Raw genomic sequence first — 26,091 nt, 5'->3', positions numbered from 1 at the left:
CGTATGTGGGGAGTTCCTGGACTAGGGGGATAGGCCCTGAATAATGTTGACAGTGCTGAGACATTTGAGAAAGGATGGGGAGATTGGAAAATGAGATTCTCGATGTCAAGAGAAAAGGTTTGATTTTTGGCATCAGATTTCAACAGCATGAAGAGGATCTCGATCGTGCACAGTGAGGGGCATTTGTTGTTGGTCTGCTCGCCGAGCTGGTGGGTTTGTTGGCAGATGCTTCATCCCCTTTCTAGGTTACATCACCAGAGCTGTGTTGCCTCCTGTGAAGTGTTGCTGTACTGTTCTGCTTTGAATTGATGTGGTTCAGTTTGAGCTGTTTCCGGTTGGTGGAGGTTCTGGTTTTCCATTGCTGCGGTTTGTACATTGGGCCCAGGTCAATGTTTGTTCATGAAGTCTGAGGCTGAGTATCTTGCTTCCAGGAATTTCGTTGCTATTCTTTGTTTAGCCTGTCCTAGTATGATTGTGTTTCCCAGTCAAAACATCTTATTATTAACTAATCACACCCCATTTATAAACAAGTTGCTATTTTCTCAGGTAACAGAAAGAACCCAGATGGCAAGCATGTCTGATGCGAAAGCTATTGCAGGTGCATGGCGGTTGTATTAGAAGGAGAAAGTGAGGACTGCAGATGCTGGAGATCAGAGCTGAAAATGTGTTGCTGGAAAAGCGCAGCAGGTTAGAAGCCCTTGCTGCGGCTGACTTTATCACCAGAAAAGAGCTACATTCAGTCAATGTAAAAGTCATCTGTGATCATCAGTATACCAGGTGTTATGGAGTAGGCCAGACCCCTCAAAACACTTTTAAACTGGTAGTCTAGACTGTAAATAGGCTATTTGTTTTAGCTAGGTGTATAGTGGATATTCCCAGAGTAAATTAACTAGTTCAACTGCCAAGTTTTTAACAAACAAAATTTATTTGGAAAATTATGGAATGAAACACAAAGAACCAAAAACAGAATACTGGATAACTTATCCTATCCAAACCTGATTTAATGATGCTGTTCTGAAAATATTAGCAACAGTCCCAATACACACATCCGTTAGCACAAACAGTAAAAATGGCACAGGCAGCTTACAGTTTTCACAATTAGAAGGGCAGAAGGAGAGAGAGAGCTTCCAGTTTCAACTGAGACTCTTACTCAACTAACCCCTGAACTGAATTGAACTGCACAGCGAGAGAGCTGGCCACACCCCTTTGACTTGACCAGTTTTTCCAAAGTTAAAAATCACACAACACCAGATTATAGTCCAACAGGTTTAATTGGAAGAATTAGCTTTTGGAGTGTCGCTCCTTCATCAGATTACCCCCTCTCTGAAAAAAACTCAAGGACATAGTAACCTTGTAAAACACTAGCATCATGACACCTCCTCCCTTTAAAAAAGTGAACCATCAATATCCAAAGATGGCTTCATTTTTCAAAACCCCTCAAAAATTAAAAATAGATTAGTATTTTAAAGCTACGTATACATTCATTAATTACAAACTTTAACTGTATCCCACCACAGAATGTCACTATTTCTCATTCAAGTCTTAACAATGTGTTGGCAATCACTTTTTCTCATCCTGCTACATGCACAATTTTCAAACTTAATCACTGTAATAACAAGTTCATTCCAAACAGTCTGGCATTTTTGCTCTTAAATTTCTCCAAATACTTCAATGGGTTATGATCAGTGTATACGATTGTCTCAGGTATGTTGTTGGTAAGATAAGCACTGAAATATTGAAATAATGCCAATGCCAAGTTTAAAGCCTCTTTCTCAACCATCGAATATTTCTGCTGATGAACATTCAACTACCTGGGGAAATATTTGATAGGTCTTTCTATCTTCTCATTGGCTTCCTGCAAGAGCATCGCACCAACCCTCACATCGCTGGCATCGCTAGCCATCTTGAAAGGCTTTGTGTAATCAAGTGTGGCTAATACTGGGGCAGTGGTTAACACAGTCTTCAGGCTGTCAAACGCCTTCTGACAGTCCACTGTCCACTGAAATTTCTTGCCTTTCTTTAGAAATTCAGTGAGTGGAGCAGCCACACTGCGAACATTTGGCACAAACCTTCGGTAAAATCCACTCAATTCCAGGAAACGTAGTACTGCTCTTTTTGTCCAGGAAAATTCCCCAATTACTTTTGTTTTCGCATTCAGTGGGGCCATTTGTTCGTGTCCAATAACATGGCCCAGGAAGGTTACTTGGGCTTTGGCAAATTCACTTTTAGCTCGGTTTACCACCAAGTCGCTCAAACAAATCCAATAAATTTTGTAAATGTTCCTTCCATGAATGACTAAAAATCACCAGGTCATCAATATACACCACACAGTTGGGTAATACACCAATGACCTTATTAGTTAATATCTGAAATGTGGTCTGAACGTTTTTCATACCAAATGGCATGAGTTTAAACTGATACGTAGCAGAAAGTGAGGATTGCTGATGCTGGAGATCAGAATCGGTAGTGGGGTGCTGGAAAAGCACAGCGGGTCAGGCAGCATCTGAGGAATGGGAGAATTAACATTTTGGGCAATGTCGATTCTCCTGCTCCTCAGATGCTGCCTGACCTGCTGTGCTTTTCCAGCACCACTCTAAACTTGACTCTAATCTCCAATAAATGCAGTCCTCACTTTCATTTGGCGTTACGAAAGCCAAAATTACCTTTGCTCTTTTTGACAGAGGTACTTGACATTAGCCTCTGAGCAAATCAAACTTAGAAATGTAAGTTGTTTGTCCCACCTTTTCAACACAGTCTTCCAACCGTGGAACTGGATATGCATCAATTTTTTTAACTGCATTGACTTTGCAATAGTCCACACATAACCGTTGGGTACCATGACTATGGGTGAGCTCCAGTCACTGTAACTCACTTCAGCTATGCCATCTTAGAGCATGTGTCCAACTCAGTCTGAACCTGTGCCAACTTTAGAGGGTTATGCCTATAAGGATGTTGCTTAATTGGAACAGCAATTCCTATGTCTACGTCATGCACAGTTAAGTTCATACTTCCCAATTTATTTCCACATGTCTCCCCATGTGATCGTAATAACTCTTTCAGGTCATTTCAATTTTTCTCAGGAAGGTAACTCAATAATTTATCCCCATTTTTGATAACTTCCTCATTATCCAGTTTGATGTGAGGAATGTCTAACTCAGAATCCTCTGAACTTGGTTCTTCCTTCTGTGCTGTAATCATGAACACCTTCTCCTCTTGCTTTCCTTCCCTGTCAAAATACCTTCTGAGCATCTTCACACATGACACTCTCTGTGATTTTCTTCCTGCCTGGAGTCCTCATTGAGTAGCTCACTTCGCTTAATTTCCTTTTGATTTGATAATGTCCACTAAACCTTGCTTTAGGGTGGCATGGTGGCTCAGTGGTTAGAACTGCTGCCTCACAGCGCCAGGGACCTGGGTTCAATTTCAACCTTGGTGACTGTCTGTGTGGAGTTTGCACATTCTTCCTGTGTCTGTGTGGGTTTCCTCCCACAATTCAAAGATGTGCAGGTCAGGTGAATTGGCCATCCTAAATTTTCTACAGTGTTCAGGAATGTATAGGTTAGGTACATTAGTTAGGGGTAAATGTAGGGGAATGGGTCTAGGTGGGTTACTCTTCGGTGTGGACTTGTTGGGCTGAAGGGCCTGTTTCCATACTGTAGGGAATCTAATCTAAAGATTCAACTATTACAGGAGGTAACAGCAATACGTTATCCCCGATAGCAAAATTGTGAATTTTTGATTTCTTGTCCGCTTCCTGTTTTATTGTATGCTGTGTACTTTTAAATGCTGACTAGCCTACTCCCCAGCTCTATTTAATCATCCTCTAAACTTTAACACATAATCCAAATGGGTGGTCTCTGAATTCTGACTTAGTAATTTCTCTTTGATCAATTTTAATGGTCCTCTCACTTCATGCTCAAAAACTAATTGAATTCGACTGAATTTGGACCATTCATTTGGTGTATCTCTGATTGTAACAAGGACATACAGAATTCCCTTATCTCAATCATCTGGATAATCCTGGCTATAAGCCTTCATCATGGTTTCATGCCACATTTCTAGTGCTCCCTGTGATTTTGGATGGTAGACAGTAGATTTGAACTGCTTTATGCCCAAGCTGTCCATAACTTCCTTGAATAGTTTAGATGTGAAGTTTGACCTCAATCTGACTGCATCTCTAATGGTAGTCCGTATCTCTTAAAAAAAAAGATTAATTCCTCTACAATCCTTTTAGCTGTGAAATTGCATAATGGAATGGCCTCTGGGAATCTCGTTGATCTATCCATTATTGTTAACAAATACTGATTCCCACTTTTTGTGTGAGGTGGGGGACCTATGCAATCAATTAAGACTCTTGTAAAAGGTTCCTTAAATGCTGGAATGTGCAGTTTTATTACTGCCTGTGGTTTACCAATAAGCTGACATGAATGACACATCTGGCAAAATTCAACTACATCCTTGTGCAGTCCAGGCCAGTAAAAATGTCTTTGTATTTTAGCCTGTGTTTTTCTCACTCCTAAATGCCCTCCAAGTGGTAGCTAATGCGTCATTTGCAACACCTCCTTTCTATACCCCATTGGCAAAACCATTTGTTGCATCATTTCTCATCTGCTTGAATATGTAACGGTCTCCATTTCCTCATTAAGACATCATTTTTCAGGTAATAACACAGAGTTGCATTCAGACTCCTTCTCTGTAAATGCCTTTTCATACAACTGTTTTAAATTTTCATCTTTCTGCTGCAACTCAATGAGTTTTGCAGAGCTAAAGATATTTGCATGATTATTTATTTATTCCTGTTTTATCTCAACTAACTGATTGAACACAGTCTCTGCTAATGCTACTTTAGCTTCCTTATCTGTACTCTGTGATCTCTCTTCCTTCAACTGTTGACTCTGTGACCTTGTTACTACACAATCAGAGAAGATATCCGGATAAGAATCCTGCATTGCTTCAGTTGCCTGAGTTTCCATTGGTGTTTCAACTATAGTAAACAGCACGCCTACCAGTGAAACAGCTATATTATTCGCAAGGACAAATTGTATTCCTGGAGCTAAGAGTTTGTCCAGTACTCCTACCACAAATGCTCCACTCTTCTCTAGACACTCTGAAGAAGGGCTTATGCCCGAAACGTCAATTCTCCTGTTCCCTGGATGCTGCCTGACCTGCTGCGCTTTTCCAGCAACACATTTTCAGCTCTAGACACTCTAACCTCACTTTACATAAAAGAGCACTTTTTGTCTCACCGTGAATTCCTGTTACCAGTACCTTTTCTGGCAATAGTCTTTCCGGAGTACATATCTCCTCATCCTTCAGCATCACAGATTGAGAGGATTCTATGTCTCTTAATATTGTAACCTCTTTACCTGCTATTCCTAGCCTATGTGAATAAACTTTACCTTTGCAGGTATATTTTTTAAGCAGTTCTGGCAATTCCTCCTTAACCAGACTCTGATCATCTTGTGCACTCTGATACAGCTTTCTAGATTTCACTGTGCTTTCTGTTACCATTCCAACACAACTCCCAGACTTGTCCTGCTTTCCCACTTGTCCTGCTTTCCCACGTCTGGCTTTCCTGTGCTTTTCCTAGCCCACTAACACTATGATTTCATGTGACCTACTTTATTGCAATGAAAACACTGGAGCTTTTTACCTTCAAGGGCTTCCTTTTTACCCTGTGGTAAATTATCCTTATGATCTTCCCTGAGACCTACCTTACCCATTTCACGTGAGGATTTCTCTTTGGCCCAATTTCAATCCCCAATGGATTGAAATTGATTCATGAAGCCGAACTGTGTTTTATGGACCAGCTCATAGTCATCAGCCACTTCAGCTGCTAACCTTACTGTTTTAACTCTCTGCTCTTCCACACGTGTTCGCACTATGTCAGGGAGTGAATTTTTGAACTCCTCCAAAATAATTGTCTCTCTAAGGGCATTGTAAGTTTGCTCTATTTATAATGGTGTTATCCACCTATCAAAATTACTTTGCTTGATCCTTTCAAACTCAATATCGGTTTGACCAGGGTCCCTCCTTAGATTCCTGAAACCTTGTCTGCAGGCTTCTGGTACAAGCTCATTTATACTCAAGATAGCTTTCTTCACCTCTGCATACTCCCCAGATAACCCTCCTCTGATAGGGATGTAAATACCTCACTAGTCTAGCTACAAGTTTGGTTTGGATCAACAAAACTCACATGGTGACTGGCAACTGCATTTATTAAGCCACTTTTTCAATTGAGATGAAAAAGGCTTCCACATCCTTCTTATCAAATTTAGGTAATGCTTGAACATACTTAATCAGTTTCTCACCAGGCTTTTAACTACCAGGGGCTTGCTTATCCTCACTCTGTTCATTACTAATCTTACCTTCAGCCTTCATCTCCAGCCTTTTAAGCTGACTTCCCTATTTGTGTCAATTTCTGAAGTTCAAATACTCTCTTTTTCTCTCTCATCTGCGAAAGCCCTTTGTTCTTTTTCTTTCTCTTCCGATTTTAATCGTAACTCAAACTGTCTAATTTCTGTTGCCCTTACCTTATCTCTCGCCTCTAATTCAAGCTGCTTAATTTGCAATTGAATTCTTGCCATCTCTACAGATCTTGATGGTGTTTCCAGCAAGCTTATATGCTGAGCTATTGCTGCAATCATCTAATCTTTCCTCACATTAGGAGGTAACGTCAACTCCGGCTTGTCTACTAATTCCTGCAGCTTGGTCTCATTTGCCTTTTGTAAAACCCCAAAGGTCACTTCTTCCACCTTCAGAACCTCCTTGGTGACTGAAAGAGCCATTGCTATCTGAGCGCTGTTTAAACCAACCAAATAAACACCCGAAATAAAAGACACTAACGCCTACCACCCGCTGTTTAAATCCCGCAAAGAGTTCCCAATCTGTTATGAACTAGGCCAGACCCCTCAAAACATTTTTAAGCAGGTAGCCCAAACCGTAAATTTGCTATTTGTTTTAGCTAGGTATATAGTGGATATTCCCAAAATAAATTAGTTGGTTCGACTGCCAAGTTTTAAACAAACAAAATTTACTTACAAAATCATGGAATGAAACACAAAGAACCAAAAACAGAATACTGGATAACTTATCCTATCCAAACTCAACTTAACGATGCTGTTCTGAAAATACTTGCAACGGTCCCAACACACAAATCCCTTAGTACAAACAGTAAACAATGACACAGGCAGCTTACAGTTTTTGCAATTAGAAGGGCAGAAGGAGAGAGGGAGAGAGAGCTTCCAGTTTCAACTGTGAGAGGAGACCTGGAAGATTCCAGGGACAGTCTGTACTTCCGTGGCTGGTGAGTGCATGACAGCATGCGAGTGGCGCCCTGGAGGTGTAATACATCCTTACTGAGGTGAGGTTTGTAAGATCACATGAGAACATGTGCTGGAACTCCTGGAGAGAAACTCTCCATGAAACTCCCAAATTGACACTTATGTCGGGAAACTTTAGCCCAAAATCTCATTGAACTATCGTTTGACCTTATCTTTTCTATCTCAAGATCAATAACAATGCATCACATTCAAATGAAAATGCCTCATTGAGCTTGCACCAATATTAAATATGTAACTAGGCCCATCCCAAAGTAGTGTTTGTTACTCTTAATACACAGCTGGCACCAAGGTCGTAGCTAAAGACCCCCTGAGATCCTTGAGAAGGTGTCTTTTTACTGGTGATGACATATTTATAGGAACTATCTTGTTAGCCTTCTTAAGAAGTGAAAAAGCACTGATCTGCCTAAATGGTGGAAAGTGTCTTGATTCTTAACCTAGCTGTGTTGGAAAAAATCAGATCAGCACACGCAGATGTGCAGTGGAGAGCTTTAATTGACAATTGTCAGACTTGAAGAATTCTTTCATCTGTGTGGAACAACCTGTTATTAAGGAGCAAAAATAGATTTCAGTCTTCAACGTTTTTCATATCCAGTAGCTATGGTGATCAAGAATGTGTGCACTTAGGAACATTATATTTTAGTCTGAAAAGGATTCCAACAGCTTTCACTGAAATAATATATTCTTAACTGGTAGAAAGACATTTGTCGAGCAAGTATTGACTGTCAGCAGACAATGCCTTTCATTTGTGACTAAGGACTACTATTCTGTAATTGCAAAATATATGAAGAATAAATAATAAAAAACTGTTGCAAGCAAAAATAACATATTCAGAGTCTCTGTATGTGAGATTACCCATCTTTAACCAATCCTCCTCCCTGTGTGGGTTTCCTCTGTGTGCTCCGGTTTCTGCCCACTGTGTGCATGTGCATGTGCATGTGAGATGAATTGGCCATGCTAAATTGCCCATAGTGTTCAGGGATGTATAGGTTAGGTACATTAGTCAGGGGCAAATGTAGAGGAATGGGTCTGGTTGGGTTAACCCTCCAGGGGGCAGTGTGGATTTGTTGGGCTGAAGGGCCTGTTTCCACACTGTAGGGATTCAATGAAAAAAGTTAGCATCCAAGTAGGGATTCTGTGGAAATACAGAAGTTTGTATTTTCTTTCCTTTGCTGGGACAAGTGAGGATCCTTTCCATTGTTAAAGAGCACTATCCAGAAGTAAAATCATGTTCAATTACATCTATCAGCAGGCTTGATTAGGTAGACTGAGGCATTGTGGATTCTAGCAAAATCAATCTTGGCTTTTAAACAGTTGACCTACTTGAAGGAATTTAATTTTATCTTTTATAAAGCTTAGAAAAATATTGATTTAGCTACAGAGCACGGAATAAAAATATTTGTGTCAAGATTCAATTCAACAATATCCCTGTTTGTTCCGTTTATTAAAATATAAAATGCAATCACAGCAATTCACTCAGTGAAGAAAAACTCCATTGTCTATGATTAATTTGGTTTTTTTTTTCAAACTACTGCCTTGGGTTGAACCATCAAGAGCAATGGTTCTGGTATATCGACATACAACATGCATTCGGTAACTACTGTGATGTTATTTCATATGAATATTCATTAGTAGCAAAAACAACCATACACAGGATATCTACATGAAAGTAAACATCATTCATACTTCACTGGATGAAAACAGCCTTAGGAAAGGTTTACATTCTGTAAATAGTCTTTTGGTAAAATGGAAACCAGAAGTAAGTAATTCTCAATTATTTTTCTGTCTGAGGATTTGAAAGACCAAAATAAATATGTGTGATGTTTTACAGTTTTCCCACAATTTTTAATGAGCCTTAAGCTGGTAAATACTGCACTCTCTACTATCTATGTTCATTAAAAATTAAATGTGAATGAAAATACCCAGTATTTGTCCAGAAATATTACATTCTTCTTGCATTATTGTGCAAGTGATCATTTTATAGAAAGATTATACTTATCTCAATTGGATTAATTCAATGTTTGCTCAGTTGAAATTAGATTTTTTAAATTCAGAAACAAGACTAGAAATGTAAGTTAGTGTAAATGTTTGTCAGACTGGGGAATATGGTCAATAATTGAAGTGTTTTAAGTTTGCCAGCTACTGTTTACAAATAGTATGCAAAATTTTGGAAATCATTGAACATAGGTGGTTCCCAAACTGAAACCATGATCCCCATTTTGATAAATCAATGCATCAGCAAACTGTAAGGGACTAGGGACTCATAAATTATTATTTATGGAAGGACTACAGCTATCTCTCACTATCTGAACGTGGCACATACTCTTCCTATCAAGAATTACACCTCAATATTTTACTGACAGACTTCAAAGGAAGATCAATATTGGATTAGATGCAATGATTGCCAGTGAGTTTTGAATGTATTTTATGTAAAGAATTAAAAATATGTAGATATTTTTTAAAAATGGATGCTAGAAATGGGTCAGCAGAGACACCAGTGCCCAGAGCGAGGATGCCAGCGACCAGAGGCCCAGTGCAGAGTATGGCAGCAGCCAATGGGTCAGACCAGGTGGAGGCCCCCCTGCGCTAGTCTACTACAGAGAGCCTTTGGAGATGTTTGTCATTGTAACTTTGCTTGTTTTTCTGCTCTATGGTTATACTGTGTATAGCTACAATGTAACTGTTTTTTTCGTTTCTCTAATCTGTAACTAAGGACTGTACCTTTGTGACTAAGATGGCGCTGTAAGTGGCAATTTATAAGCTTTTCATTGTAACTCATTTGAGTACATGTGACAATAAATCTAATTCAATTCAATTTGAATGTTTCAAAGGGAATCATCTGAACAATATCAGAAGCAATGTCTTTCACCTCCTGTGGATAAAACATTCAGGAACATGTCTTAAATGATGTAAGGCTGCACTGAACAATGAACATTCACTTTTGAAGATTGTAGTTGATGTATCTTACTCTCTTACTTATCTTTGTTATGAAATGTTTTAAAAACTCCTTCATCATCCTCCCAATCATTCTCTGACAAAGCTTTGCTTACAAATATTGTAAGTCTTGTACATCTTAGTAATAACCACACGATCTTCCACGAGGAGGCTGACGTTAATTTTATATGAAATGTAAATTATTTTAAAAATGTAACAGCTAGAATTTTCTTTTGAGGAAAGCCATTTTTAATTGTAATTTAACTGCGGAACTATTGCATTTTGGTGGTTGTGTAGATTTTATCTGAACACCCTAAATTGGTCTTAATTTGGAAAAAGCCATGAAGCACTATGGATGCAAATAGAATCAACAAATTGTAACTAAATGGCAAGATGCTATAGCAGTGATGACTAGAAAAACAGCTTAAAACAAGACATATATACAAGCTTCACCTTGAACACTCTGACAATTGTATAGCTTTACAAACATATGGTCGCAATGTCATTTCAGTGTAATTACAGTAACTGGATATGATTAGCTCAACTCCCAGTCTGTCATCAAGCATGAAGTCATCCATGGAATTGTACACTGCCTCAACACTTACATCAGGACCAAGCTGCCTTTAAAAGGTTACATAAAGATGTACTTTCCAACTATAATCTACATTAACCGTTTGAACACTGAAATACAATTACATTAGATTACTTATAGTGTGGAAACAGGCCCTTCGGCCCAACAAGTCCACACCGCCCCGCCGAAGCGCAACCCACCCATACCCCTACATTTACCCCTTACCTAACACTATGGGCAATTTAGCTTAGCCAATTCACCTGACCTGCACATCTTTGGACTGTGGGAGGAAACTGGAGCACCCGGAGGAAACCCACGCAGACACGGGGAGGACGTGCAAACTCCACACAGTCAGTCGCCTGAGGCGGGAATTGAACCCGGGTCTCTGGCGCTGTGAGGCAGCAGTGCTAACCACTGTGCCACCGTGCCACCCATGGTCATTAAATGGTCATTGGATAGGCATATGGACGAAGATGGTATAGTGTAGGTTAGATGGGCTTCTGGCTGGTTTCATAGGTCGGTGCATCATCGAAGGATGATGGGCCTTTACTGTGCTGTGATATTCTATGTTCTATACATAAATGGATTAACCAAATCTTGGTTAATGGCAGTAAGGCACATTTCATTAAGATAAAACACAACCAAGTAAATGTATAAAAGGCACTGTAAAAAGCAAAATTAATAGATGTAATTACTTCTTTAGCTTGGTGCTCTGAAAATGTATTGTACAATAAAAACAAGGCTGAAGCTTACATAGAAATGTCTTTCAATGACAAATTAATCTTAACTGCATTTTTGTTCTCTTGCTTTAGAATATCACTGACTCCATTTACAAGACAGCCAGTGGAAAACATGCTGGTAATTTTAACTCGCCTCACCTGACCGGAAATCATGGGGATCAGATGGATCACTGGTGTTCTGTTCCACCTAATGTTTTCATTGACTTCAACAGAGAAGAAAATCAGCTGGTGTGATAAAGCAGCATTTTACCTGATCCAGTCAATCTGCAGATGGGTGGATTAAGTTTAAATGTCTTCATTATACCTGTGATATGTTAAACCTTTTTAAATTTTTTGTTATTGGGGTGTGAGTGTTGCTGGCAATGCCAGCATTTATTGCCTACTGCTAATTGCCTTTGAGAAGGTGGTGGTGTCATCTTGAACCACTGCAGTCCATGTGGTGTAGGTACCTTGCTGCTGAGAGGAGAGAGAATTCCTGGGTTTGGATTCAGCAACCATGAAGAAACAGTGATATATTTTGAACTCAAGATGGTGCATGCCTTGGAGGGGAATGTAAATGTGGTGGTATTCCCATGTATTAGCTGCACACTGTTCTCCCTCATTGCAAAGTTCATGAGTTTGGAAAGTTCTGTCGAAGAAGCCTTGGTGATTTGCATCAGTTGTACCTTTTAAAGGTATATACCGCTGCTGCTGGTGGATGGTGTCAATGTTTAATTCGGTGCATGGAGTGGCAATCAAGTTTGTTCTTCTGTTTTGCATAATATCAAGCATTTTGAGTATTTTGGAAAGCATTCATCCAGGCACTCCAGCAAATTCTTTACATTGTCCTTGTACATGATAGACGTACTTCGGAGAGACAGAAGGTGAATATCAAATAGAGGGATTTTCTGCCTCTGACTTGCTCCTACAGCCACAGTATTTATGTAATTAGTTCAGATCAGTTTCTGACAATAGTGCTTCCCAAGATATTGATGGTGGCAGTTCAGCAATGGTAATGCCATTGAAAGAGAGAAATGGTGAAATTATTTTGTTGGAGGTGATCATTTACTGGCACTGATATTATGTAAATGTCACTTGCTATTTATCAGGCCAAACATTAACATTGTCCAGGACCTGTTGCATAGAGGCATGAATTGCTTCAGTATCTAAAGAACTCTAAATGGCACTGAACATGATAAAAACATTATCGTCTAGATGGTGACATCTATAAATTAGACTTTACATTGTATCAGTGAGTTCAACTTGCTCTCCATATCAAGTGGAATGAATTAAATTGCCTGAGGACTGACATCTGTGATGCAGGGGACCTCGGGAGGAGGTTGAGATGGATCATCCACTTGGTACTTCTGAATGAAGATTCTTGCTAATGTTTCAACCTTATCTTTTGCACCGATATGCTGGTTTCTGCCATCATTTAAGATGTCGATTATGTTTGAAACCTTATCTTCCATTTGGTCTTTTAATTGCCCACTTCCATTGACAAATCTTCCTATGTGCCAAATATGTCTCCAACCAACAAAGAGTTTTTCCACTTATTCCCATTAATTCTAGTTTTGCTAGGGATTCTTGATGTCAACTCAGTCAAAGTCAGCCTTGATGTCAAGTGTTGTAACTCTCTCATCATCTCTTTTGTCCATGTTTGAACCAAGGCTATAATGAGGTCAGGAGCTGAGTGGCTCTAGCAGAACCCAAACTGAAAGCATTGTTGATGACATCTTCCATTACTTTACTGATGATAAAAGGTAGTCTGATGGATTGGTAATTGGTGTAGCAGCTTCCTGGCTGCTAAAACACAGATAGATTGTCAACTTGGCCAAACAGCAAGGGATGCTGGGTACATTGGCCAAGTGAAAAACTGAAATCACAAAAGCCCACATACTAGAGTGCAAACACAGCAGCCAGTTGCTAATGACATTAGCATAATGTAATAGGCATCAGTTAGTCTGCACTACCACCCCCAACAATTTATCCATTAAACTAAGGACAGCCCAGATAAAAAGACACCAGGTCCTGCGACACAAACAAACTGACCGTAGCATGCCATCTAAATGATTGAGTAAGCAAAAGTGAGGACTGCAGATGTTGGAGATTAGAGTTGAGAATGTGGTGCTGGAAAAGCACATTAGGTTAGGCAGCATCCGAGAAGCAGGAGAGTCGACGTTTCAAGCAAAAGCCCTGAGCTCATTCATCTCTTGATCTAAATGATTGACTCTTGTTTCAAACTATTAAGTATATCTCCCTGATTCGTCAGAACTACAGAAATGTCCAAAAAAACACATCTAAAAGGTAGAAAAATAGGGTTCACCTGCTTAGCTCTCTCTTGGAACCTTTCTTGGAATTGTCTGAGGTCTTCTGAGGAGATCAGCATAGCAAGAGCAGAGACCAGCTGACCATCCAGAGGGAGAGAGAGGTAGAAAGCAGCTTCACAGACCCAGAGCCAGAGTCACAGAGAGCGCGACTGTGTAAATTTACAATGACTCAGGAAGTACTGTAGCCTTAAGGGGCCAAGTAGGATTTGGGGTAGTATGCTTATTGTTAAAGATATTCTAAATTTGTTCCTAATAAAGTGAGAATGTTTTGCTTTTGGTACCGGCTTGAGCTTGTATTGATTTGACTGCTTCGGTATTGTGGGACACCCGGGCATAATCATTCATAACATTCTGGTTGAAGTTGTTTGCAACTTATTTAAAGAGGAACCAGACAATATTGGCCTGTTTGGATTTATCCTGGTCTTCTGTATACAGGACATGCCTGGGCAATTTTTCATATTACTGGAGAGATGGCAGTATTGTACCTATGCTAGCACAGCCTGGTTAGGGATACTGCTAGTTCTGGTGCACAAGTCTTCATCAATTTTGCTGCAATGTTGTCAGGGTCTATAAGCTTTGCACTATGCAATGTCTTTAGTCATTTCTTGATATCATATTGAGTGAATCAAATTAGTTTACATTGACATGTGTGATCTTGGGGACTACAGGTGAGGTTAAGATGAATCATCCACTCTGCACTTCTGCCCATAGATTGCTGCAAATGCTTCAGCCTTTTCTTTGGTGCTGATGCACTGGGTTCTTCCAATATTGAAGATTGAGTGGCTCGGTGGCATAGTGGTTAGCACTGCTGCCTCACAGCACAGAGACCTGGATTCAATTCCCACCTCGAGCAACTCTCTGTGTGGAGTTTGCACGTTCTCCCCATGTCTGTGCGGGTTTCCTCCAGGTGCTCCGATTTCCTCCCACAGTCCAAAGATTTGCAGGTTAGGTGACTTGGCCATGCTAAATTGCCCATAGTGTCAGGTGGAGGAGTAAATGGAGGGGAATTGGTCTGGGTGGGTTGCTCTTCGGAGGGTCGGTGTGGACTTGTTGGGCCAAAGGGCCTGTTTCCACACTGTAAGTAATCTAATCTAATATTATGGAGCCTCCTCCTCCAAAAGAGTTGTTTCATCATTCATCATCCTTCATAACTGATGTGGCAGGACAGCAGACGTTAGATATGATCCACTGTTTGTTGAATCCCTTAGCTCTTTTCATTACTTGCCGCTTATGCTATTTGGCATGCAGATAGTCCTGTGAAGTAATTTCACCAAGTTGACATCTAATTTTTAGATACGCACGTGCTACTTCTGGCATGCCTTCTTGCACTCCATTGAATCTTCTGTTTTAGATCCTTTCCTTTCTGTTATTAGATTTGTTTGACATTGTTTCAGTATCTCCTTGACTGGTTTTCAGACACTCATTACTTGTCATATGCTTTTCATCAATCCCCTCCAGCCTCTCTTTTTCTGAAACTGTAAATTTCAGTTCAATACTAGCTAGTGCTCCAGTCAAATTACTAATATTGACTGTCAAAATTAACAGCAATATTTTGTTTTGGATTATGTAACCTTCTTCAAGAGGTCTCTCTCGTCTTAAAATATTTAGGTATATTCAAGGCAAGCAATACAAATAGATGGGTATGGTAGCTTAATGTAGAGTCATAGAACCATACAGCATGGAAACAGACCCTTCGTTCCAACCAGTACATGCCAACCATAATTCCAAAATAAATTAGTCCCACCTCTTTACATGTGACCCATATCCCTCCAAACATTTCTTATTTATGATCTTATCCAAATGTCTTAAACATTGTGTCTGTAATATATTGAGGCACTGCAGTATTCAGGCTTTTATGAAAATGAAAAAGAGAACTGATTTACATTTCAACAAAGATGGTAATCAATTAGATGCTACTGTGGTTTGAATCTGGGCATCTGACTATCAGAAAATCTTATACATTCTGATCACAATCAAGATGTAGTGTACATTATGCAGTTAATGTTTCAAGCCAATGTGTTGAAGACTTGAAAAATGGGTTGTACAACCCCTATTATTGTGCTAGCATTAGCAGTGTCACAGCATTAGAACACAAAAGAAAGAAATAATTGAAATTCAGTAAGTAAACAGTTTCAGCTGCTAAATGGTAAGCTGTAGCTGCTGAGCATATGCATTTCCAAATCTCGATATCAGAGCTGCCTTGGACAATGGAGTTGGATATTTAGACTGAGATAATAAAACTGCTTGTTGAAAATCTTTGATGTATTGATGACTTGATATATTGAATTCTGGTAAGTAAAATGTAAGTTCCAGAAGGATAATCAATTCTGACCAGCTTGCAACAAAGAGAATGAGTTGATGATAGATTCATGTGTTACCCTAATGGATGAAAGAATATATAAAAATTTACAAGAGAAGTACTTGCTATGGGATATGTTCAATTTCACCATTTCCTCTTGTTAGTTTTGACCCTAACCAGACCTCACCCCAATTAAGAGCTGAAGAAACATGCTTAATAATGATTCTTCAAACTCTAAATTACAGCAGAGATAGGAAACAAATGTAAAATAAGGAGCTAATTTATTTTACCTCTCAGCCTTGCTTGGCAAGTCTAAATTTGTTTACCTGAGTTTTGTTGGTTCCAAGTCTGCTTTTCGTGTGGGGCTGTGTTGGTTTCTGAGTTGCTTTCTTCTGAAGCTGTGGTCCTCTTCCAAAGAATATGTAGTTGACAAAGGCATATTCCAATAAAGCCAGGAATACAAAGACAAAACAACCCATTAAGTAAATGTCAATAGCCTTAACATAGGGGATCTTGGGAAGGGTTTCCCTGAGGTGAGTGCTGATAGTTGTCATGGTAAGTACAGTTGTGATTCCTGTAAAATGTTGGAAAAAAAATCAATAAGCAACTTGGAAGAAAATATCTACTTACATCTATTCCATATTTAAAAAGTACGACATCTGCACACAAAAGCAACTGATACGGTAATTTTAAAATAAAACAAAAATTTCAAATTGCTTTGCGGAAATATAATCTTTGTATCAGATGGAGATAGTAGAAGTGGTAGCCAAAAGCATAATAAAGAAAGTGGGTTTTAAAGAGGGTCTTAGAAAACAATAGGGGATGAATAGGCAGAGATCTCAGATGGTCAAAGACATAACTGCCAGTGATGGCGTGAGGGGATAAAGATTGCATCAACTCATTGTCAGAGGAACAGAGGGGGGAGATAACAGGATTGAAAGAGATTACAAGAAGGCTGAGGACATTTCAGTTTGAGAGATTTTAACCAAAGTTTGGAATTTGAAACTGCAGGGTGTGAAATGCCAGGAATGACGGACAGGCTGGATTTGGTTTTGGACTGAATAGAAGGGAGCAGAGTTTGGATAAACTCAAATCTGCAAATGGTGCTGAATATGTTTTTCTTCAGATGAGGGTATTACTGTCAAGGCCAGCACTCATTGGCCAGACCCATTTGCTCTTAAGAAGGTGGCAGTGAGTCAACTGCTTTGTAGTTCATCTGGTACACACACACACACATACACAGATACACACACAGACACACACACACAGGCACACACTCTCGCACACACACCGACACACACACACCGACACACACACACCGACACACACACACCGACACACACACACACACACACCTCTGCTGAGAGTGAAGGTCCAAGATTTTGATTCTATGACAATGAAGGAATGGTGTGATAGTTCCAAGCCAGACTGGGGGGACCTTGTCAATGGTGAGGTTCACATGGATCTGCTAATCCTGTCCTATCTGTGGTAAAAGCCATTGTTCGGAAGGTGCTGTCAGAACAACCTTGGAAAGTTGCTGAGGTACAGGGGAGGCAATGGCCAAGTGGTATTAATCCAGAGACCCAGGCAATGTGATGGGAATTCCATTGACTGTGGAATTTGAATTCAATACAAATGTGGAATTAGGAGTCTGATGATGACCATGAATCCATTGTCAATTGTCAGGGATATCCATCTGGTTCACAAATGTCTTTTATGTAAGGAAACTGCCGTCCTTACCTGGTCCTGTTGACATTTGACTCCAGACTCTATAGCAACATGGTTGACTCTTAACAATCCTCTGGGCAACTAGGGATGGGCAATAAATGCTGGCCTAATCAGCAATACACTCATTGGAAATGAGTAAATTAAAAAAATCTTGTAAATGGTATACATTGGTTATACTCTGAACTAGTTATGGATGAAATGGTTGTTTATGTTAATGAATGGTGTAGCAATCTAGTAGGTTTCTTAGTCCTGGATAGTGTGGAGCGTCTTGAGTGTTATTGGAGCTGTACTCATCAAGACAAGTAGAGTATTCTATCACACTCCTGACTTGCAATTGCAGATAATGGATAGGGTTTGGGGAGCCTGGAGGTATGTTACTTATTATAGTATTCTCAGCTTCTGACCTTCACTTGCAATTAAGATAATTTACATAACAGGTCCAGTTAAGTTTCTGGTCAAATAGTAAAGTATTTCATAATAGTATTGCCATTTAATGGCAAGAGAATTTAATCAGATTCTCTCTTTAAGGACAATGCCCAGCACTGTGTGGTCTGGCTGTTACTTGGACAATATTTGGATGCCATTGGATTAGTCAAAACTAAAGGTGATAAATGCATGACTAATTGAAGTACAACTTGATATGGGTAGTATTACAGTTTCTGTAATGAAGTAGATATGGGGTTGAAAGTGGGAATCTCATAAGCCACCAAGTTTGCAAAGAGTCTGGTTCAAACTGAGACAAAATGTCAGAGTTGGGGGAGGAGCTAGGATTAATTGCAACAATTTAAAGCACGCAGTGTGGGACGCTACATTTAGTTATGGGGAAATATGGCACGGCTAAGGTTGGATAGTGGACAATATATCTAACAACACAGAGGCAATGCCAAGTTCAGAGAGATGTGGCAGATTCGAGTTGAGTGCCATCATCATCCATGTGGAAACCGACCCATTTTTGGATCATGTCTGACTTGGTGGTAAGAGCCTCACATCACTGCAGCAGATTGTAGGAGGAGGGAGCGGAAAGTGTAGCTCTTCTGGGATCCTCTGGTAGGCAGCAAGGTATGGCCAGGACTCAGGAGCCAACTTTCTATTTTGTGTATGCAAAACATCAGTTGGTACACTGTCAATTTTGCCTTGCCCTTCAAACAAGCCCTGATACTTCAATCAACTTAACATCTCTGCTTCCAAAAGCCACCAAACTTTTGCTATTTTATTGGTATTAAGAATATTAAATAAACGTATGACTGAATACAAGGACAAAATATAGGACTTTAAATTAAGGTTGATCACAATCTATCAAACGAAATCCTATTCTCTGGAGGCGAAGATTGTTCCTGCAATGAAGACTCACCCTTTCCCACACTACTGAGACCAACATATGACCAGCTTGTGATTGATACACCTCATCTCACTAGCCTTTCAGCTGAGTCACAAATGAGCCAATAAAATGGAAATTCCTAGTGTAGGCAGTCATTTAAATCACAGCACTGTGATGTATATTTATACACTGGTTACATAACCTCCAGACTAATAAACCAGAGGGGTCCTCTCCAACAGCTGTTTAAACCACTCACTCTCTTTTGCAGTCCATTTAAAAGTATCCGAAGATTGTAAAACCAGCTTCTGGTATTTTATGTGGCTCTTTAATTTGCCTCAATATTGCACCCTTGGGCTGGCCATCACTTTATGATCCCTATCACTGCATCCCACGTATATACTTTCATATGTTATATCTCATGCACAGAACAGGATTGCTGAAGGTTATTTAAATACCTAATGCAACTCTTGCAGCAGAAGCATCATAATTGATCCAGAAGGACACCCAGGACAAAATTGTGATTAAAATTGAGGGCATGTATGTTTGCAAGATGAAATAGCCAATATTTCTTTTCAGTCGAAAACTCAGTGATAGTCTTGGATAAGAACCTAAAAATGAAACAAATAAATGATTCAAGACAAATGCTTTACTTTGCCCATTATCACAACACACCATTTGCTTTTGTACCGACGAAAGCTTTTGTTGACTCTACCCCATCACAGAGTTTTCATTAGTGCTTCGTACCCACCCCCCGCCCCCCACCACCTTTTATTTGCTCATAACATGTTATGTTGCTCAGTACTGATGAAAGCTCATTGGCCTGAAACATTGGCTGGAATTTCCTAAGCCTATTTGGAGTTTTTAGAAGGATGGGCAGAGGGGAACTTAATTGGGCAGTTTCCCAACAGTGGGTTAGACTTTTGGTAAATTCTCAGAACCTCTCACGTCAATTGGGTTTCATGATCATCATTATTGAGAATCTGTTTTACATTCATAAGTATTGAATGAATACTAATGACCATTTTGTGAAGAGCTGTAGCTCTGGAGCTGGTTGAATTCATTGTTGGTCTGCTTGTATTCACAGGCTCAAACTTGTTTGGCAAAAACAGGAAACACAGGTGATCAGAAACCTGTCCAATAGAAAAAGTATGCATCTGGAGGTATTTGCTCTTTGTGACTGATCTCTATATATTTTTTTCCTGACATCTTTTGGAATCACCTTTTACTTCTAAACTGTGTGTTAGGTTACTTATTGCGTTCAGTAAATAATAAATGCACACTTTGCTAATTTAAGGAAGTCTGATTTAATTGGTTCCTTTTAAAGCACAAGTTCATGTAGACTGGGAGAAAGGTATTCACAAAGGAAGGCATCCTTTTTAAATTAACCATATTGCAACCAACTGAGGTGGTGGGTGAATAAACAAAGGGATCTAAATCATCCCTGCTTCCCTGGGAGCTTAATGGTTTGGTGTATTCGTCTGAAATCATAATAAATTGGGGAACTTCATCCAGAATTTGGTCATCATAGTTGTCGTTGCAAATTGTTCTCCTAATTTAACCTACTGATAACATCTCAAATAATAATCATGCACTCATTCAAGAAATGTCAGGTACAAATGCAGATCAACTAGACCATTTACATTTTGGTGAAGCTAAATAATACCCTTACACAATAAAGCTATAATCAATTCACAGCCAAATAACACTCATCTAACTCCTTTGTGTCTCTTTTCTTCCTAAACGTGTCCACGTAGAGTCATAGAGTGTACAGCATGGAAATAGACCCTTCAGAACCTTGAGATTCCTCGCCCATGCCGTCCAGATGTCCTAACCTAATCTAGTCCCATTTGTCAGCACTTAGCTCATATCCTTCTAAACCCTTCCTATTAGATTAGATTCCCAACAGTGTGGAACCAGGCCTTTCGGCCCAACCAGTCCACACCAACCCTCCGAAGAGTAACCCACTCAGACCCATTTCCCCTCTAATGCATCTAACACTATGGACAATTTAGTATGGCCAATTCACCTGACCTATACATCTTTGGACTGTGGGAGGAAACTGGAGCACCCGGAAGAAACCCACGCAGACACGGGAAGAATGTGCAAACTCCATACAGACAGTCGCCCAAGGCTAGAATTGAACCTGGGACCCTGGTGCTGTGAGGCAGCAGTGCTAACCACTGAGCCACCGTGCCCATCCAGATGCCTTTTAAATGCCGAGCTATGCCCTTCATGATTTTATAAACCTCTATAAGGTCTTGTTGAAGTAAACCGAATATAATTTTAAAAACATAAATCAGAATTATAAAGCAAATATTTCTGTAGAAATGGTATCTTAGTTTCTGCCTGTATTCCTGCTGAAGGGCTTTTGCCCGAAACGTCAATTTTACTGCTCCTCGGACGCTGCCTGAACTGCTGTGCTTTTCCAGCACCACTAATCCAGAATCTTAGTTTAAATATCAAGCTTGGGAAACAAAGTCCTGTGTTCAATCAATAAAACGTATTTAGGCTACCATACTGGAAGAGGCATTTCCTATCTCACCTGAAACAGGCATTTAATTTACATATGTACAGTCTTGCATTGCTTTAGTGGCCCTGAAGTAAATCAGTTGCTCAGTTTCTTCATACTGATCTGAGAAGCAGCCAGTAACAATAAGAATGGAAGTATTTAAAAAAAAAATGTTCCTGTGAAGAAAGTTCAAAGGGTGTGCAGCTGCTGACCTGATATTGGCATTTCCTCCCTTTGACCTTCCATCTGCTTCTGTATTTAATGGTTGCCTCCCCACCCCTTTCAATGTGGCAGATGGTTATGTTGATAGGAACAGGTCTGGCATAATATTATCTACATCATTATCACCCTCTTGACCTCTTTGAAGATTGCTTATGCCAGGGCAATGCAACTTTCCCTCCTTTTGTCAGGATTGTTGATATATTCATATATATTCTGGATTATTCCTTTTGCAAAAAGCAAAAGCATTTCACAGTTAGCAAGCTTAAAAGAGGAAGACTGACCATTATCCGAAAGAACGATAATATTTTCTTTCTCTTTCACTTTCTTTATTCTGTTTCTTTGGAGCGGGAAAGAGGTCAGTCCTTTCTCAGACAATCAAATTCTTTTTCAGAGACACGTATTTCAGTCAATATTCAAAAGGAACAAGAGGATGACACATTGTGCAATTATGTTCAAATCGAATGAACAACCTTGAATTATGTTCCAATACATTAACAAAATGTTCCTGAAGCTGTTTTGGAGCAGGTATTTTTTCCTATTGTATATGGAGACAAAACAGTGTCAAGGCATAGAGAACATTGGAAGATTAGGTGATGAGGATCGGACATCTGTAACTGAGTCTGCCTGACTTTATTTAATGTGCTGCACGCAGATGGCCTTTTAAACTCAAGTGCCAATCTATATCTTATTATCCTCCCGTCTTATTTTTTTCCCTGAGGTTTTAGTTATGTATCTCAGTTTGTTCATCTAAATGCAATGAAAACATCGACATTTATTAATTACATTCACCTTAAAAGTTTACATTTAGAGGGCTCTTGTGATGCCGAGGTAGACTCCTACCTCTGGAGCTGAGGATGCCCAGGTTCAAATCCCACCTGCCCCAGATATGTGCCATATCATGTCTGAACACGTTGCTTAAAATAACTTTTCAGGGTAGGCAATGGCCTAGTCATATTAATAGATCAGTTAATCCAGGGTTTAATCCAGAGACCAGATAATGTTCTGTGGACTCAGGTTCAAATCCCACCACTCTGGATGTTGGTATTTGAATTCAATAATAATCTCGAAATAAGATTTGAATGATGACCATGAAACTATTGTTGATTGTCAGGAAAAACCCATCTGGTTCATTAATGTTCTTTAGGGAAGGAAATCTGCCATCCTTACATGTGCACTAGACTCACAGCAATATGTTTAACAATTAACTGCTCTCTGGGCAATTAGTGATGGGCACTAAATGCTGGTCCAGCCAGTGATGCCCACATCCATGAATGAATAAAAGAAAAACTAACAGTGAGATGGCGACTATTTCTGCTGCAGGGGACTCTGATGTTTAGAAGGAATGGATATCTCCCACACTCCTGGGTTCACACAATTATTTTGAAATAATATTTGTTTTTAGTTGGCAGCTAGTATTGAACCATGGATGAAGAAAGCCTGAAACCTTCTCATCAAGCACTGATTGCTCAAAAGATCCCAAAGGTGAACTGCTTTGCTCTACACTCATGCTAAGCCTGAAAAATGGGTGCAAATCAGAGCATTTCCTATCCCTCTGTGTCTTTAACAACCACGAACCCCTGGAGTTCAGTAACATAAATGATTGATGGAGCCTCTATTTCCAATTGAATGGCTTACCTGTAGCAAAAACTGCTCGCTTTGAAACCAGCTTGTGTTCGACAATGGAAAACTGCGGCAGTTCAATCTTCTCTACTCCTGTGACTGCATAGTTACCACCTGTCCACTGAAATTCAATGTCATCCGTTGTGTACCCATCTATAAAGTAAAGCCAAAAAATCAGTATGGAATTAAACTCTTTCTGCAGAGTCCAAGTGCTTTATCAGTGCTTTGATAAATGAAAACCTCACTTTTCAAACATAACAATGAAATAAAAGCTACCATCAGTACTCCAGTCTTGCTTCACATTTCTAAAGGTTAACCATTCCTAATTGCTTTTTGCTATTTGTAGTATCCCTATGCACCTGCCAGCAGTCAGTCTGTGTAAACTTTGGTAAGGGAAAACACAAGTGTTCTTTTCAGCACCTCAGACCTGGGTTAACCAGCAGAAGGCACTCGTCACTTGCAGCTGAGTGAAGCAAAATGAAATTATTTCCAACATAACCTAAAATAATTTATAGTTCCTTCTGGGAATATACAAGGTCAAATGCCATATTGTAAGTATTTATGGAAGGATCTTATTGAACTGTGGCCTTATGAACCTTTGGATTTAATAAAAGGTTTACAAGCCTTAATAACTCATTCTCCTGCAACAAACACTTTGCCGTAATGTTTACTGCAGTGGCAATGCTGTCCCAGATCTTTATTGATGAAAATCTGGCACATCTCTAACTTTCTCTAAGTCTGATGAGAGTTTATCAAGCTAAAATATTATTGGTGTTTTGTTCTCCACTGATTCACCCAGACTTACTGAATATTTCCACCATTCCCTTTTTATAATTTTAGATTTCTGGCATTTGCAGTAGTTTGCTTTTTAGATAATTGCTGTACTATTTTTGGGATCAGACTGAGTATTGAGGCCAATGTTTGTTGCTCCCCTCTAATTGGCTTGGAGAAAGGTTTGTGGTGAACCACCTTCTTGAATCCCTGCACCCTTTTTGGTGTGAATATACCTGTCAGGAAGACCTGGTGACAGTGGTTGAATGACAATATAAGTTCCAAATCAGGATGGTTCAGGTCTTGCAGGGAAATGTACAGATCATGGTGTTTCTATGGATTTGTTGCCATTGTCCTTCTAGGTGATAGAATTTGTGGGAAGTATTGTTGAAGGGAACCTGACAAATTGCTGCTGTGTATCTTGCATATGGCCCTCACTGCTTTTGCTTTGCACCAGTGGTGCAGGGTGAGAACATTGAAATGAGTAGATGGAGTGCTTTGGATGGTATTGCATTTTCTGAGTGTTTCTGGAGCTGCACTCATCCAGGCAACTGAAGAGCATTTCATCACGCTGCAAACTTATGCCTTGTGGATGGTTGAAAGACTTTGGAGAGTGAGGAGGTGAGTCACTAACCACAGAATTCCCAGCCTCTGAGCAACTCTTATAAGTACAGTATATGTATTATATAATATGTCAGGTCCAGTTCAGTTTCAGGTCAATGGTAACCCCCAAGTTTTAGTAGAGAAATTAAAGTATGGTAATGCCATTGAATGTTAAGGGGAGATGATCAATGCCTGGCACTTATGCAGTAAAAAAAAAATCACTTTACACTTCTTAGCCCAAACATGCATGTAGTCAGTGTGTATTGATTGATGTGTGATCTAAATATTCTTACCATATGATGGAGTGAAGATAATTAAAAAAGCAACTGAAGATGGTTGAGCCTAGATACTTTATTGAGGAACTCCTGCAATATGTCCAAGGACGGAGGTGATTGGTTGTGGTTGTGGAAGCCATTCTCCTTTGAGGTAGGTATGGCTCTAACCAGCAGAAAGATTTTCCCCTCATTGCAGTTTTATCAAATTTTCTAGGGGTCTGTGATGCCACACTCAGTCAAAAGCTACCTTGATGCTTAAGGTGGTCAGTCTTACCACATCTCTGGAATTCAGCTCTCTTGTCCATATTTGCAACAAACTTGGATTGAGACAAAAAAAAACTGCAGATGTTGGAATCCAAAGTAGACAGGCAGGTGGCTGGGAGAACACAGCAAGCCAGGCAGCATCAAGAGGTGGAGAAGTCAATGTTTTGGGTGTAACCCTTCTTCAGGACTGGGGGTGGGTGTGGGGGGAACTTCAGATAAAGGGGTAGCAGGGACAGGTGGAGACAGGTAGAGGGTATAACCCTGGTTGGTCAATGGGAGGAATGAATCGGTTGGTGGCAGGGAACAGTAGAAGGGAAGGGGTGCGCTCGGATGAGAGTTGGGGATGGAAAGGGTGGTTATTTGCGATTGGAGAACTCAATGTTAACCTCCCTTCCCATTCCCTGACTCTCATCCCACCCCCTCACTGTCCCTTCCACTGCTCTCTGCCACCAACCGGATTCATTCCTCCCATTGACCAACTAGGTCGTACCCTGTACCTGTCTGCACCTATCCCCACTTCAACACCCTGCCCCTGCCATCCCCTTTATCTGCAGCTCCCCCTACACCCACTCCCAGTCCTGAAGAAGG

General features: G+C 40.0%; 1 protein-coding gene across 1 annotated transcript in view; it reads right to left on the bottom strand.

Moving 5' to 3' along the window:
• LOC122550659 (gamma-aminobutyric acid receptor subunit beta-1) overlaps nt 1–26,091 on the bottom strand; it is a 306,039-nt gene that overhangs the window by 31,890 nt on the left and 248,058 nt on the right. Inside the window, exons 6-8 of the mRNA XM_043691745.2 lie at nt 23,606–23,743; nt 19,695–19,847; nt 16,520–16,767 (exon numbers count right to left, since the gene is read on the bottom strand). Coding sequence (XP_043547680.1) covers nt 16,520–16,767; nt 19,695–19,847; nt 23,606–23,743 — 539 coding nt within the window. The remainder of the gene's footprint in view (nt 1–16,519; nt 16,768–19,694; nt 19,848–23,605; nt 23,744–26,091) is intronic.

This window comes from Chiloscyllium plagiosum, unplaced genomic scaffold, assembly GCF_037043375.1.
Source record: "Chiloscyllium plagiosum isolate Xiang-an unplaced genomic scaffold, Cpla_swu_hap1 HiC_scaffold_1, whole genome shotgun sequence".
NCBI lineage: Eukaryota > Metazoa > Chordata > Chondrichthyes > Orectolobiformes > Hemiscylliidae > Chiloscyllium > Chiloscyllium plagiosum.
The sequence above is the reverse complement of the archived record's forward strand: the minus strand, read 5'-3'. Positions and strand labels throughout refer to the sequence as shown.